The 12,334-nt window shown below is 49.1% G+C and overlaps 1 protein-coding gene across 3 annotated transcripts in view; it reads right to left on the reverse strand.

Moving 5' to 3' along the window:
* Window positions 1-10,279, reverse strand: part of LOC137421020 (stromal interaction molecule 2-like) — a 94,472-nt gene extending 84,193 nt beyond the window's left edge. For 2 of the 3 annotated variants that reach the window (XM_078772016.1, XM_078772015.1), the window contains exon 1: window positions 9,374-10,279. In XM_078772016.1, the coding sequence (XP_078628142.1) occupies window positions 9,374-9,497 (124 nt within the window). In that variant the 5' untranslated portion in view covers window positions 9,498-10,279. The remainder of the gene's footprint in view (window positions 1-9,373) is intronic. The other variant, XM_068106664.2, reaches the window with a different exon arrangement.
* Window positions 10,280-12,334: the final 2,055 nt, after the last annotated feature.

The raw sequence follows: 12,334 nt of genomic DNA on the forward strand, positions 1-12,334 counted from the left end.
CACCCTCTCCTCCCCTCCCCCCCCCCATTCCCCTCCCCTCCCCTTCCTCCTCCCCTCCCTTCCCCCACCCGGCAATGCCGGGTACTTCCCATGGCCAGCTGTACGTGGGCTGCTCGAGGGTTGGAAAACCAAGCAATCTTTATGTCTTGGCACCAAGTAAGAAAACCAGAAATGTTGTATACCAAGAGGTTTTGAGAAATTGAAAATTGACAAAACGTCACGTAGGAAATGTACTGTGATATTGCTCTAAAATATACATGTTCTTTTCATCATATATTTGTATTATTCTTATTCAACCCGGGTGAAGCCGGGTACCTCAGCTAGTATATATATATAAACATATAAATAAATATATAGATATAGACATATTGTTACAGACGCGGTTGTGGGTGTTGGTTTACCGAGCGGTTTGGTATGACCGCGTCTGCACAGTTTACCCGATTATACTCGAACGTTGGCCGAGTCGCGCTACGCTAAATCAATTGAGGAAAAGGACACAACGGCTGGGATTAAATGACACGACACCAGGGGTACAGTTCTCAAGACCTCCGGAGGAGGATATAATATGGGATATGTTTAGATTACACCGACCAGAGGTACAGCACAGTAAGGTGGGCACTTAAACACGGTCTTATATTAGCCCTGACAGACCACAGATAAACAGGACAAAACTGACTCACACAGGGATTGATGGCAAGGAGGGGCAGGTAGTTGATAGCTCAAGGTGCACCTTGGCTCAGGGGCAGGATCCACACGGTCCGGTCCAGAGATGCGGGAGGTCTCTCTCAGCGTCAGCGTTAGAAGGTGACGTTCTTTCTCCAAGCTGGGGGCGCATCTCACGTCACGTCCGGTAAGTGGCTGCGTATATCCGGCGGGGAGTGACATGCCCTCGGCTCGTTAGCTCCGCCCCAGATGGAATCGGCCCGTTGCTTCTTATTGGGTGCGGGGGTTACCGGGCTCCGCCCTTGACGAGGAGCTGACAGCCAGCCCCTTCGTGGTAACCCCGTGGGCGCACATGGCAATGGCGGCTAACCAAGCCGGTGTGAGGACGCACACTCCCCGCACCGCGGCCGCGCCGCCCCCGCTGTGGTTGTAGTTGTTGTTGTTGTTATTGTTTCATGAGGAAGATGGGAGGAGGTATGGGGAGGTCCTAAACTCACTACTGGTGCCATACAATCACATTCTGGTGCAACGAAGAGTCAGAATTAATGGAAACGAGTCCTTAACTGACATAGACTAAGAATAACTAGCAAGATGTCCGAAAGTTGTCTACGTGAGATGCGGTGGACCTGGGCACGACATTTAATGGGGGAAAAAGGGGAAGGTCGGTTCTACAGAGTGTTATTTACAGGCAATGGGACTAGGGAATGGGGGATTGGGGATAGTTGGGGGGTATTGGGGAAATAGGGGAATATTTACAAGCGGATATGGATGGAGGCCAAATCCCATATCCGCAACAATATATATATATATATATAAACATATAAATAAATATATATACAGACTTGGCATTTAATATGGAACAGTTTTTTTTTCTTGACTTGGGTTTACTTTCTGAACTCAGTATATCAATCTGATGAGTTTATTTTACCCTTCGGTGATGTCTTTGTTGAAAGAACCATGTCACTGATTGTCTGTCGCAGCAAGAAGTCAATAACAGGATTATATCACAGGTGGCGTGACAAAATGTAAGGACAGGTACATTTGACGATTGGCTTCACAATCGGGTATATAAGGGTTGTTGCGTTCTGTATTAGTGGAAAACAACTGCTGCACGTCTAGAAACGTTATTGCCGCTTCCTCTGGAGATGGTCCGTCAACTTGACAATGCTGTTTGTCATGGAGTGGTGGCTTTACGAAATTCTGGCATGAAACAGCGTGCTATTGCTCGGCAGTATGGCATCACTCAAGGTCAGGTGTCAAAGATCCTGAAACAAAATGCTCAGAGGGGTGTCCCTACTCCAATACCGAGGCCAGGACGTCCACGCAGAACCACAAGGAGAGATGATCGCCAGCTGCACCGGTTAGTCCGCAATGGCCGTACCAAGTCAGCTAATCGGCTTAGGGCTGAGTGGCAGCAACTGACAAATGTGCCTGTATCCAGAAGGCTAGTCAACCAACGACTGGTTCAAGCAGGCTATCGTGCCAGGCGTCCCCTGAGAAAGCCACGCCTGACCAGACAACACAGCCAGCGCCGATTGCAGTGGGCCAGAGAGCACCATCAATGGCAGCCAGGACACTGGAATCACGTGACCTTCAGTGACGAGTCCAGATTTCTGGTCTATCGTCAAGATGGCCGCGTCCGAGTGCGCAGACAAGTGCATGAAGCCCACAATGAAGATAGTATAGTGCCAAGAGTCCAAGCTGGAGGTGGTGGGGTGACCGTTTGGGCTGCTTTTCATGCAGGGGGCAAAACTGACCTGGTTGTTCTGAATGGAAACCTGAACCAGTTCAAGTACAGGGTCATTCTGGAAGAAACATTGCTTCCATTTGCTCATGCAGCCTTTCGAGGAAACTTTGTCTTCCAAGATGACAATGCACGGCCTCATCGTGCTCGCATGATCCAACACTTTCTTGCTGACCGTGGTGTAGAGCATATGGAGTGGCCTGCCATGTCCCCGCAGAATTAACGCATCAAATCGACAACTTGGTCCAGCAGCCCACCTCTGTGCGTGAATTGCAGCAGACTATTGTCACTGCATGGCAAGCGATTCCTGTCCAAACCTTGGCAAATCTCGTGAACAGCATGCCTCGACGTGTACGTGCTCTCCTGAATGCTCGTGGGGGTTACACGAAGTACTGAACTGTAATTTTACTGTCCATAATCCCAGTCATAATTTAGCTTTTGTTTTTGTTGAAATTTTTTTTGGCTCATGTGCAAAATAAAGATACTTCTGGAAAACGTACAGAAGTTTAACACAGTACTGTCCGTGAATTGAGTTCGATATCAGTTTACATCACTTTCAAGGATCAATTTATTTGCTTCGAAATGTCAAATGTGTTTTTTGTTTCTTTTAAAGGTCACATTAACAAAATCTAGAATAATTTCAACATAATTCCAATGAACTTTTGGTTCTAAGTCATCTTGAAAAGTAAGTTCACCCCCACAAAAAAAATATTCCATATTAAATGCCAAGTCTGTATAAACATACAAATAAATATATAGATATAGATATATAAACATATATATGTATATTTATATAATCACAAATATACCCGACGTCACCATTTCACCACAATACTGTACTTTCATCAACAACAATGAACACCACTCTCTTTATCCCCTCGGCTTCGATTTCCAAAATTAGAATCCCAGTGCCTCAGCTGTTCCTGGTACTATACTTGTGCATCATCTCCTTAGATCGTCTATTTGTGTTGCCATAAACCGGGGGTGCGTCAAAGAACCTACAATTGTCCTTTCGAAGAGCTGCACCCTTTAAGAGATGGTCAAGGGGGTTAAGCCCATCGAATTAGACCCGAGTCACTTTTCCAGCCTTGTACAGTACAGTACTTGGAAAAACTAGCTTTGTCTCTGTAAGCTGACAATCTTTAGGCCGAGACTACACTGTGCAATTATGATTTCATAAGACACATAGGCCTATAGATAGACTCAATCATTAGGATTCCATAACTGTCATCCCAGAAAATCTTGGCCATGATCATCGATTGCAGCTTGCTTTGGGGATCATGGTGGTGGAACCATGTTTCACTGTCAGTTGTCAGACGAACACCAAATGGCTATACCTGTGTTGAACGGTTCGAGAAGCTTGTGGCATTTCTCCAGCAGTTCGCATCGACGGTAAGGGGGTCCATCTTGCGGAGACCGGAGACCTTTGATATTCCCGAGTGTTCGTGAACGACCATGAAAACACTGTCTTGAGAGGTTACAGGTTCTGTGGATAGTTCTGCGACCAGAATGCGATGATCATTCATTAATAATGCCTCAAACTGGACAACAGTTTGTGGGTCGACCACCACGCACAGCCGGCCATCCTACTTGAAGGTGTCACCATTGAATGGCTCGTGTCCGTATTTAAGTCATTCGACAATTTGAATACTATGATAAGAGGGCGTCTTCTCCATACACAACCCTCGTCGATTTATTTGGAACTGGAACATTCTTTACATAGATATTTGATGAGGTCTCAACGCTTAATTTTAGTAAAATGCATAATTTTACATCACGAGCAGTTGCCCGTGCCCACCTGGGATTCTAAACAAGATAGGGATGGAGGTAGCAAAAATGTAAATGGCATCTTCTGCCCTGGAGCTAGCAAGTGGGGATCAACGATTCACATTTATTGCCCCATCTGATGCAATTTAAATGCTTCTATATATTGTAACGGTTTTGGGAAACCGTGCACTGTGTGTGTAAATGATTGTAAATATACCCCCTTTTTGTAGTTTTTGTAAATGTAATGATTCTTGTGAATACCTCCATTTCATGTAAAGATCAAAGGTCGTCCCTTTAGCTAGTCCATCGCATACACGTAGCAAATAATAGGCTTCCCTCATTAGTTATATCATTATTATGTGTTCCAGTTTAAGGCTCTGTTTTCCATTAGTTGACTCTGCATTGCACCAAATGAAATAAGGTAGAATCCCCTTTTAATTGCCAACTGCATTTGACTCCATTACGCACGCGGTCATCACGGAGAAGAAGGGCGTGGCCCGCCCCTCGTCATCGTGGGCGGAGCCAGGAAGAGCCCGTGCCAGCCAACCGGCACTGCAGTGAGCGACCCGGTAGGCGTGCCCTTGTAGCCCGTGGCTTGATCTCGGGGAGGGCCATATAAAAAGGGTGGATGAGGGACTGCTCGTCAGATGATTGAGGGAGGCAGATGATTGAGGGAGGCAGAGGATTGAGGGAGTCAGACGAGTGAAGAGAGACGCGCAACCTGCGGGAGTACGAGTGAGGGAGACGCTGTTTCCAACCAGCCCCTGCCCGCGCGCAGCTTTGACCCGCTGCTACGCGGAAACCAGATTGCGGTGGAGTCCGGTGGCCATCCACTTCCAGCCCCGAAGTCCCGTGCGGGATCAAGCTCCAGCCAGCGTCCAGCTGAACCTTCCTCTCCTTCCAGCCATTCGTCCCTGCCTTCATTCCCCCTTCGTGTGCGTGAGTTTGTTCTGTCTGTATTGTCCTGGGGTATAAGTAAGCTTGTTTAAGTTAACCACTGCTCTGTGTATCTGCTTTTCCATTGTCCCTGTAAATTACTTTCGTTCCCTTCTTTGATTAGTTTTGCATAGCCATAATAAATAGTTGCTCTTCCTACCTTCGTGTTCTTCATTCTCATTCGGTCGTTTTAGAGATTTTCCCATTGAGTACCTGTGGTGCGATTTCGGCCAACGCATATGAATCGGGTTTAGTCCCTTGATAAACGGCTCGCGCCGCAGTTCGCTTCACTCGGCGTAATCCATTAACGCTGCGGCTCGGGCAGAAGTTATTCCCTCGTTCCCGGCTGGCGGCAGTAATTAGGTAAGTAGCGAACCCCTAGGCCTACAGACCCTACCTACCGCGGTCCGGTAAGGACGTTGTAACTTCGAGGACCACGTCGGTCAGTCACAGACAAGGGGATTAATCCCCCCTTGATAAGGGGAAGAGGGGCCGACGTTGAGATCCGTAACAATATATATTGTTGTGGATCTCCAACGTCGGCCTTCCCCTTACCAAGGGGGGATTAATCCCCTTGTCTTTTTACTAGCCGACGCGATCTGGGGCTATCACGTTCCTTCCGGTCGGTGTTAAATAGGGTTGTAAGCCGAATTAGTCTTATTACCTAAGTACTAACACCGCCGTGAAGCAAGGAAATAATCTCACCCGAACCACGGTTTCAGTGGACACACCGAGCAAAAGCGAGCCGTGATTTGGGCCGTTAACGGGAACTAACCCGATTGGAGCGGTTCTTAATCGTGCCACGCTTACCCAATGGAGAAATCACTAAGACGGTCGAATTAAGAGGAAAACAGGAAGAACAGGTAATTTATTATACACTTTGTACAAAGAAGAGGAAGAGAAGAAGCAATGTACAGGGAGGAGGAAGAAGCAGATACACAGGGCAGCCTTATACAGTCTTATACTTATCCCATGGACACGGGCCCGTTCACACTCAAGTCACACTCTCAGACTCACTCACACGGGGTTTGTAGATGGTCGGGTTGAGGGTCCACCGATGGCGTCCACAGCTCGCTCCGGTCCCCGACTCGTACCACGAAGCAGATGGTAATGGTAGACGGCAGGCAAGATCGCCGCGTGTCGGTGGCGCGGATCGGACAATTATATGGGGGGGATCGGTAAGCTGGCGATTATACTGGCATACGTAATAGTTGTACCGGCGCCTTTATATGCGCTCCCGGTATAGCTCGGTACAATGCGCCACTTCCACGATGCTTTCCCAATGATGTCACCAAAGCGCCTTTCCCAATCGAGTCCTTGAAACCAGCAATGCAATGCGCTCCCACCAAGTCCAAGTTCCTTGCCACTGCCATATGCACGCGAGTCCTTTTAATATATCGAGTGCCGTTCAGTCCTCTTGGTAAAACGCAATCGTGCAAGTCCTCCTCATAATTGAGGTGGGGGCCTCGCGCAAAGGGTTTTATTGCCACGCCCGGCGAACCCTCTGGAATCTCTAGCCACACCCTGTCAGGCGATGTCGCCTCCACCCTGATTGGTTGTTGGGGTCTTACCGGCTCTGCCCTTGATGGCTGCCTGACATGGCCACACCCCCACCCTTGCGCTCCGCCCCCTTTTTGGGCCTTACCTCGTGGCATTTGGCTGGTTTGAGCGAGCAAGTGGCAGCTAACGCTGCCGGCCCAACGCGTAACAAACTGCGAGCATCCTAATGCGAGGGGCAATGGGGTGCAGACTGGATAGTGCGCAATGGAGTCGATTGGAGGGAGGCTGCAAACTGAACAGGGCCTACTCTTATTTGTTTTACACAACGCAGATGATAACTATTGGAAATGGCCTTATCTCACATATACTAAGAAATAACTAACGTTCTAAGGTGACCTGCATGTTGCATGTGGCCTAACTATGGGGTGCAACCTTTAACCTTTAATGATGTTACCTGTGTGGGTTCTCAAAACCGCAACAATATATATATATATACTAGCAGGAGTATATATTTGTTTGTAGTTGTATTTGTATTTGGCGGTGTTGCCGGAGGAGGGGGTGGCGGGGGGGGGGGGGGAGGAGGCAGGAGATGGAGGGGTGAGGAAAGGGATGGGGGGAGTGGAAGGGGGAGGGGAGAGGGAGAGAAAAGGAAAACTACATATACATCTTTGGGAGGGGGGCTTTGAAAGGCCCCTCCGTTTTTGGGGGATGGGGGGAAGGGAAGGAGGAAAAATTTACCCATGCAAAGAGTGCTTCATAACCTCAGTGTTGCCCATGTAAAAAAAAAAAATTTGAAATACCCTCTGCCACCATCACCAGGTGGCGCTACACGGTACACATTTACATAGAGAATTTACGCCCCTCCCCCGGTCCCCCACACCCCCCATTAGGCCACGGCCATATAGCCTATGTTACCCCCAAGACAAAGTTGTATTTGTATTTGGCGTTGCTCAAGCGAAAAATAAACTTTAATATCTATCTATAATTCCAGTAATCTCTGTCTGTCTGTCTGTACGTTTGTCTGTGACCGCTGTTTCTCGACAACCACGGGTCCGATATACTTTTAACTTGCCAGGTATATTGCTGGGGACCCGAGGATGTGCCTTTTCAAGTTTTCATATTAATCGGACAATTACTTACCGAGCTATGTCCAAAAAACGATTCAACCAATCAGAGAGCAGCGAACTATCGCGTGTGCCGAACGTGGCGGGCACACTCTGCCTCGGATGGCACATTTGAGAGCGTATTCATTTATTTCACGTTTGCAAACTATGTTGGCGTTAAACTATGTTTTACAACTAATAAAAACGAATTTGCGATTCATTCGCTTTCCTGCGCGTTTGTGCACGCGATGGCGATTTCTTTACCAAACTCCGGAAGCCGTTCGCTTTGGACCAAACCATTGCATGTAAATAGAGGGGGGGGATTGTCACCACTCGCAAGCCGTTCGCTTTGGACCAAACCATTTCATGTAAATAGAGGGGGGGGATATAATTTTAGATATAGATATAGTACGGGCATGCCCTAGTATTTGAAATGACGTCAAATATAATGGAAAAGCAATTACATCCAAATCAGAATTCATCACAAATGTCAAAGCATCATTTTACCTTTTCGTTGAATATCTGCTGCTGAATGTGCTGTTAATCACGTTTATGAGTGATTATCATGACGTTCATGAGTATCATGACATTCAGGAAGAAGAAGAAGCCTTACCACCAACTTCAACCACTTCCGGAATTGTTTGATTATTTGTGTTCAAATGTCTGGTAATTGTTTTGTATTTATTTATGCGAATGTGAACTTGTATTTAACTGTCATTAATCAAAAAGGCTCAGGCACTATAGAGAGATTATTTTTTAAATCCAATAAAACGAACTTTTTCCCCCAATTTTAAAAAGTCTTTTTAAGGTCAAAGGTCAACTCAAGGTCAAACTTCTAAAATCATCAATTTTGATCTGAAAAAGAGTCAATTTTCATCTGATTAAACTGAAAATTAAAGAGCAATTGCATCGTGCTTCACTGAATTGGGAAACCAACTACAGTCCTTTTAAGGTCAAAGGTCAACTCAAGGTCAAACTTCTAAAATCCACGATTTTTCATCTGAAAAATAATCAATTTTCATCCGATTGACCTGAGTTTTGATTAAGATTGTCAATTTTTATCTTTATGAAATTGACAATTTGATGTATCAATGCAACTTTTTTTAGGTGATGGGGGTGGATTTTGCAAGTATCATGCTCTGCATGACATCTTTCTTGTTTATTTGTTTGTTTATATTTAAGTGTTTGTTCCTATGGTTTCCTTAAACAATAGACGTTTTATTCTGTTTGGCTAAAAAATCACCAAATTATCGTATTACATACTGGAAACGTTCAACACTCAAACAGTGAATCAAAATCCCCTCTGTGTGCATATATTTTGTTGATTGCCCGTCATGATGTACAGTACAGTACATACACATTCACATTGGTGTATAAACGAGTTCGCTTTTGGTAAGGTGCCCAAAGCCAAAGGTCAAATTCTTCCCACCCTCTCTCCAGCCGTCTCTGTATGTATGTATGTATGTATGTATGTATGTATGTATGTATGTATGTATGTATATCCCTGTCCCCGTTTCATCACACCCTCCGTCATGATATAACCATCTCTTCCAGGCATCCGGCTCGCACCGTTTGCCTCGTGCAGCTGCGACGGCGTGACGTCACTGCGCGTTCCGGCTCGCACGCGGAGGCGGAAGCGTCATACGTCACGCGCTCTCACCCGGGAAGTCCGCGAAGTCCACGAAGTCCACGACGTCCGTGATGTCCGCCGTCCGGCTCATGGTGGCGATCAGAGACGCGAACGTAGCGAACCAGAAGGCGCGGACGGCCCGTCCTGGCCTCATGGTTCGCTCCCTGCTGTCCCGTCGTGCGCGATGGCGTAAATGGAAAGCCTCCACTGAGGGTAAATTAACCAAAGTGTGACCTCAGCGTCAGGGCCAAACCTGCTCGGAAGCTTCAAGGACGCCTTGGTTTGAGAGAGGCGAGTTATAAATAGCTGAGGCAACGTTCCCTCGCCGCGCATACCTCGTGTGCTCAGCTCGATATTTCCACACCGCGAATTAAAAAATTTAAAAACCACAAAACGACCTAAACAACGTTTACGTCATAAAATGCCGCGGGTCTTTCCGTCCGAGGCTTCGAGGGTGGTCAGTGAGGTCCAAGGTCTTCACCATAAGGTACCGGTCACGTTGCGCTCCACAGACCCGTTTAACACGTTCCGTGGCGCAAAGTCCATCTGCTGTGCCCTGAGTGTTTGTTGTCTGTTTATAAACGATGCGGCCTTTTCCATTGCGAACCCCCGCCCTCTGCGCTCCCCTCTTCTAGTTCTAGTCCTCCGCTCCCCTCTTCTGGTCCTCACTCCCACCCCGCTCCCCCCCTTTTGGTCCTTACTCCCTCCCCGCTCCCTTCTTCTGGTCCTTACTCCCTCCCCGCTCTCCTCTTCTAGTCCTCGCTCCCCTCTTCTGGTCCTTACTCCCTCCCCGCTCCCCTCTTCTAGTCCTTACTCCCTCCCCGCTCTCCTCTTCTGGTCCTCACTCCCTCCCCGCTTTCTTCTTCTGGTCCTTACTCCCTCCCCGCTCCCCTCTTCTGGTCCTTACTCCCTCCCCACTCCCCTCTTCCGGTCCTTACTCCCTCCCCACTCCCCTCTTCCGGTCCTTACTCCCTCCCCGCTCTCCTCTGGTCCTCACTCCCTCCCCGCTCCCCTCTTCTGGTCCTTACTCCCTCCCCGCTCCCCTCTTCCGGTCCTTACTCCCTCCCCGCTCCCCTCTTCCGGTCCTTACTCCCTCCCCGCTCCCCTCTTCTGGTCTTTACTCCCTCCCCGCTCCCCTCTTCTGGTCCTCGCTCTCCTCTTCTGGTCCTTACTCCCTCCCCGCTCTCCTCTTCTGGGCCTTACTCCCTCCTTTCTCTCCTCTTCTGCTCCTCGCTACCTCCTCACGCCCCTATTCTGCTCGTCACTTCCTTCTCACTCTCCTCATCTATGTCTCACTCCTCTCATCTGGTCCTCACTTCCTCCTCACTCCCATATTCTGGTCCTCACTCCCCTATTCTGGTCCTCACTCCCCCCTCACGCCCTATTCTGGTCCTCACTCCCATATTCTGGTCCTCACTTCCGACTCACTCCTCTATTCTGGTCCTCACGTCCTCCCCACCTTTCAATTATGGTATCATGGTCCTCACGTCCTCCCCACTCCTCTATTCTCGTCCTCAATTCCTCTTCACTCCCCTATTCTGGTCCTCACTCCCCTATTCTGGTCCTCACTTCCTCCTCACTCCCCTATTCTGGTCCACTTTCTCCTCACTCCCCTATTCTGGTCCACTTTCTCCTCACTCCCCTATTCTGGTCCTCACTCCCCTATTCTGGTCCTCACTTCCTCCTCACTCCCCTATTCTGGTCCTCACTTCCTCCTCACTCCCCTAATCTGGTCTTCATGTCCTCCTCACTCCCCTACTCTGGTCCTCACTTCCTCCTCACTCCCCTATTCGGGTCCTCACTCTCCTCTTCCGGTCCTTAGTTTCTCCTCTTCTGGTCCTCACCCCCTCCTCACTCTCCTCTTCTGGTTCTCACTCCATCCTCGCTCTCCTTTTCTAGTCCTCGCTCTCCTCTTCTGGTCCTCACTTTCTCCTCGCTGTCCTCTTCTGGGCCTCACTTTCTCCTTGCTCTCCTCTTCTGGTCCTCAATCCCTCCTCGCTCCCCTCTTCTGGTCCTCAATCCCTCCCTGCTCCCCTCTTCTGGTCCTCAATCCCTCCTCGCTCTCCTCTTCTGGTCCTCAATCCCGCCTCGCTCTCCTCTTCTGGTCCTCAATCCCTCCTCGCTCTCCTCTTCTGGTCCTCAATCCCTCCTCGCTCTCCTCTTCTGGTCCTCAATCCCGCCTCGCTCTCCTCTTCTGGTCCTCAATCCCTCCTCAATCTCCTCACTCTCCTATTCTGGTCCTCACTCCCTCCCTGCTCTCCTATTCTGGTCCTCACTCCCTCCCCGCTCTCCTCTTCTGGGCCTCACTTCCTCCACGCTCTCCTCTTCTGGTTCCTCACTCCCTCCTCACTCTCTTCTGGTTCTCACTCCATCCTCACTCTCCTCTTCTGGTTCTCACTCCATCCTCACTCTCCTCTTCTGGTTCTCACTCCATCCTCACCCTCATCTTTGGGTCCTCACTTTCTCCTCGCTCTCCTCTTCTGGTCCTCACTTTCTCCTCGCTCTCCTCTTCTGGTGCTCCCTTTCTCGTCGCTCCCCTCTTCTGGTCCTCCCTTCCACCTCGCTCTCCTCTTCTGGTCCTCAATCCCTCCTCGCTCGCCTCTTCTGGCCCTCAATCCCTCCTCGTTCCCCTCTTCTGGTCCTCAATCCCTCCTCGCTCTCCTCTTCTGGTCCTCAATCCCTCCTCGCTCTCCTCTTCTGGTCCTCAATCTCCTCTTCTGGTCCTCACTTCCCCTCACTCCACTATTCTGGCCCTCACGCTCCTATTCTGGTCCTCACTCCCGCCCCGCTCTCCTCTTCCGGTCCTCCCTTCCTCCTCGCTCTCATCTTCTGGTCCTCAATCCCTCCTCTGATCCTCACTTCCTCCTCCTCCTCCTCTTCTGGTCCTCACTTCTCACTTCCCCACTTCTGGTCCTCACTTCCCCACTTCTGGTCCTCACTTCCCCACTTCTGGCCCTCACTTCCCCACTTCTGGTCCTCACTTCCCCACTT

The sequence above is a fragment of the Myxine glutinosa genome, chromosome 2, assembly GCF_964187855.1.
Source record: "Myxine glutinosa chromosome 2, kmMyxGlut1.1, whole genome shotgun sequence".
Lineage (NCBI taxonomy): Eukaryota > Metazoa > Chordata > Myxini > Myxiniformes > Myxinidae > Myxine > Myxine glutinosa.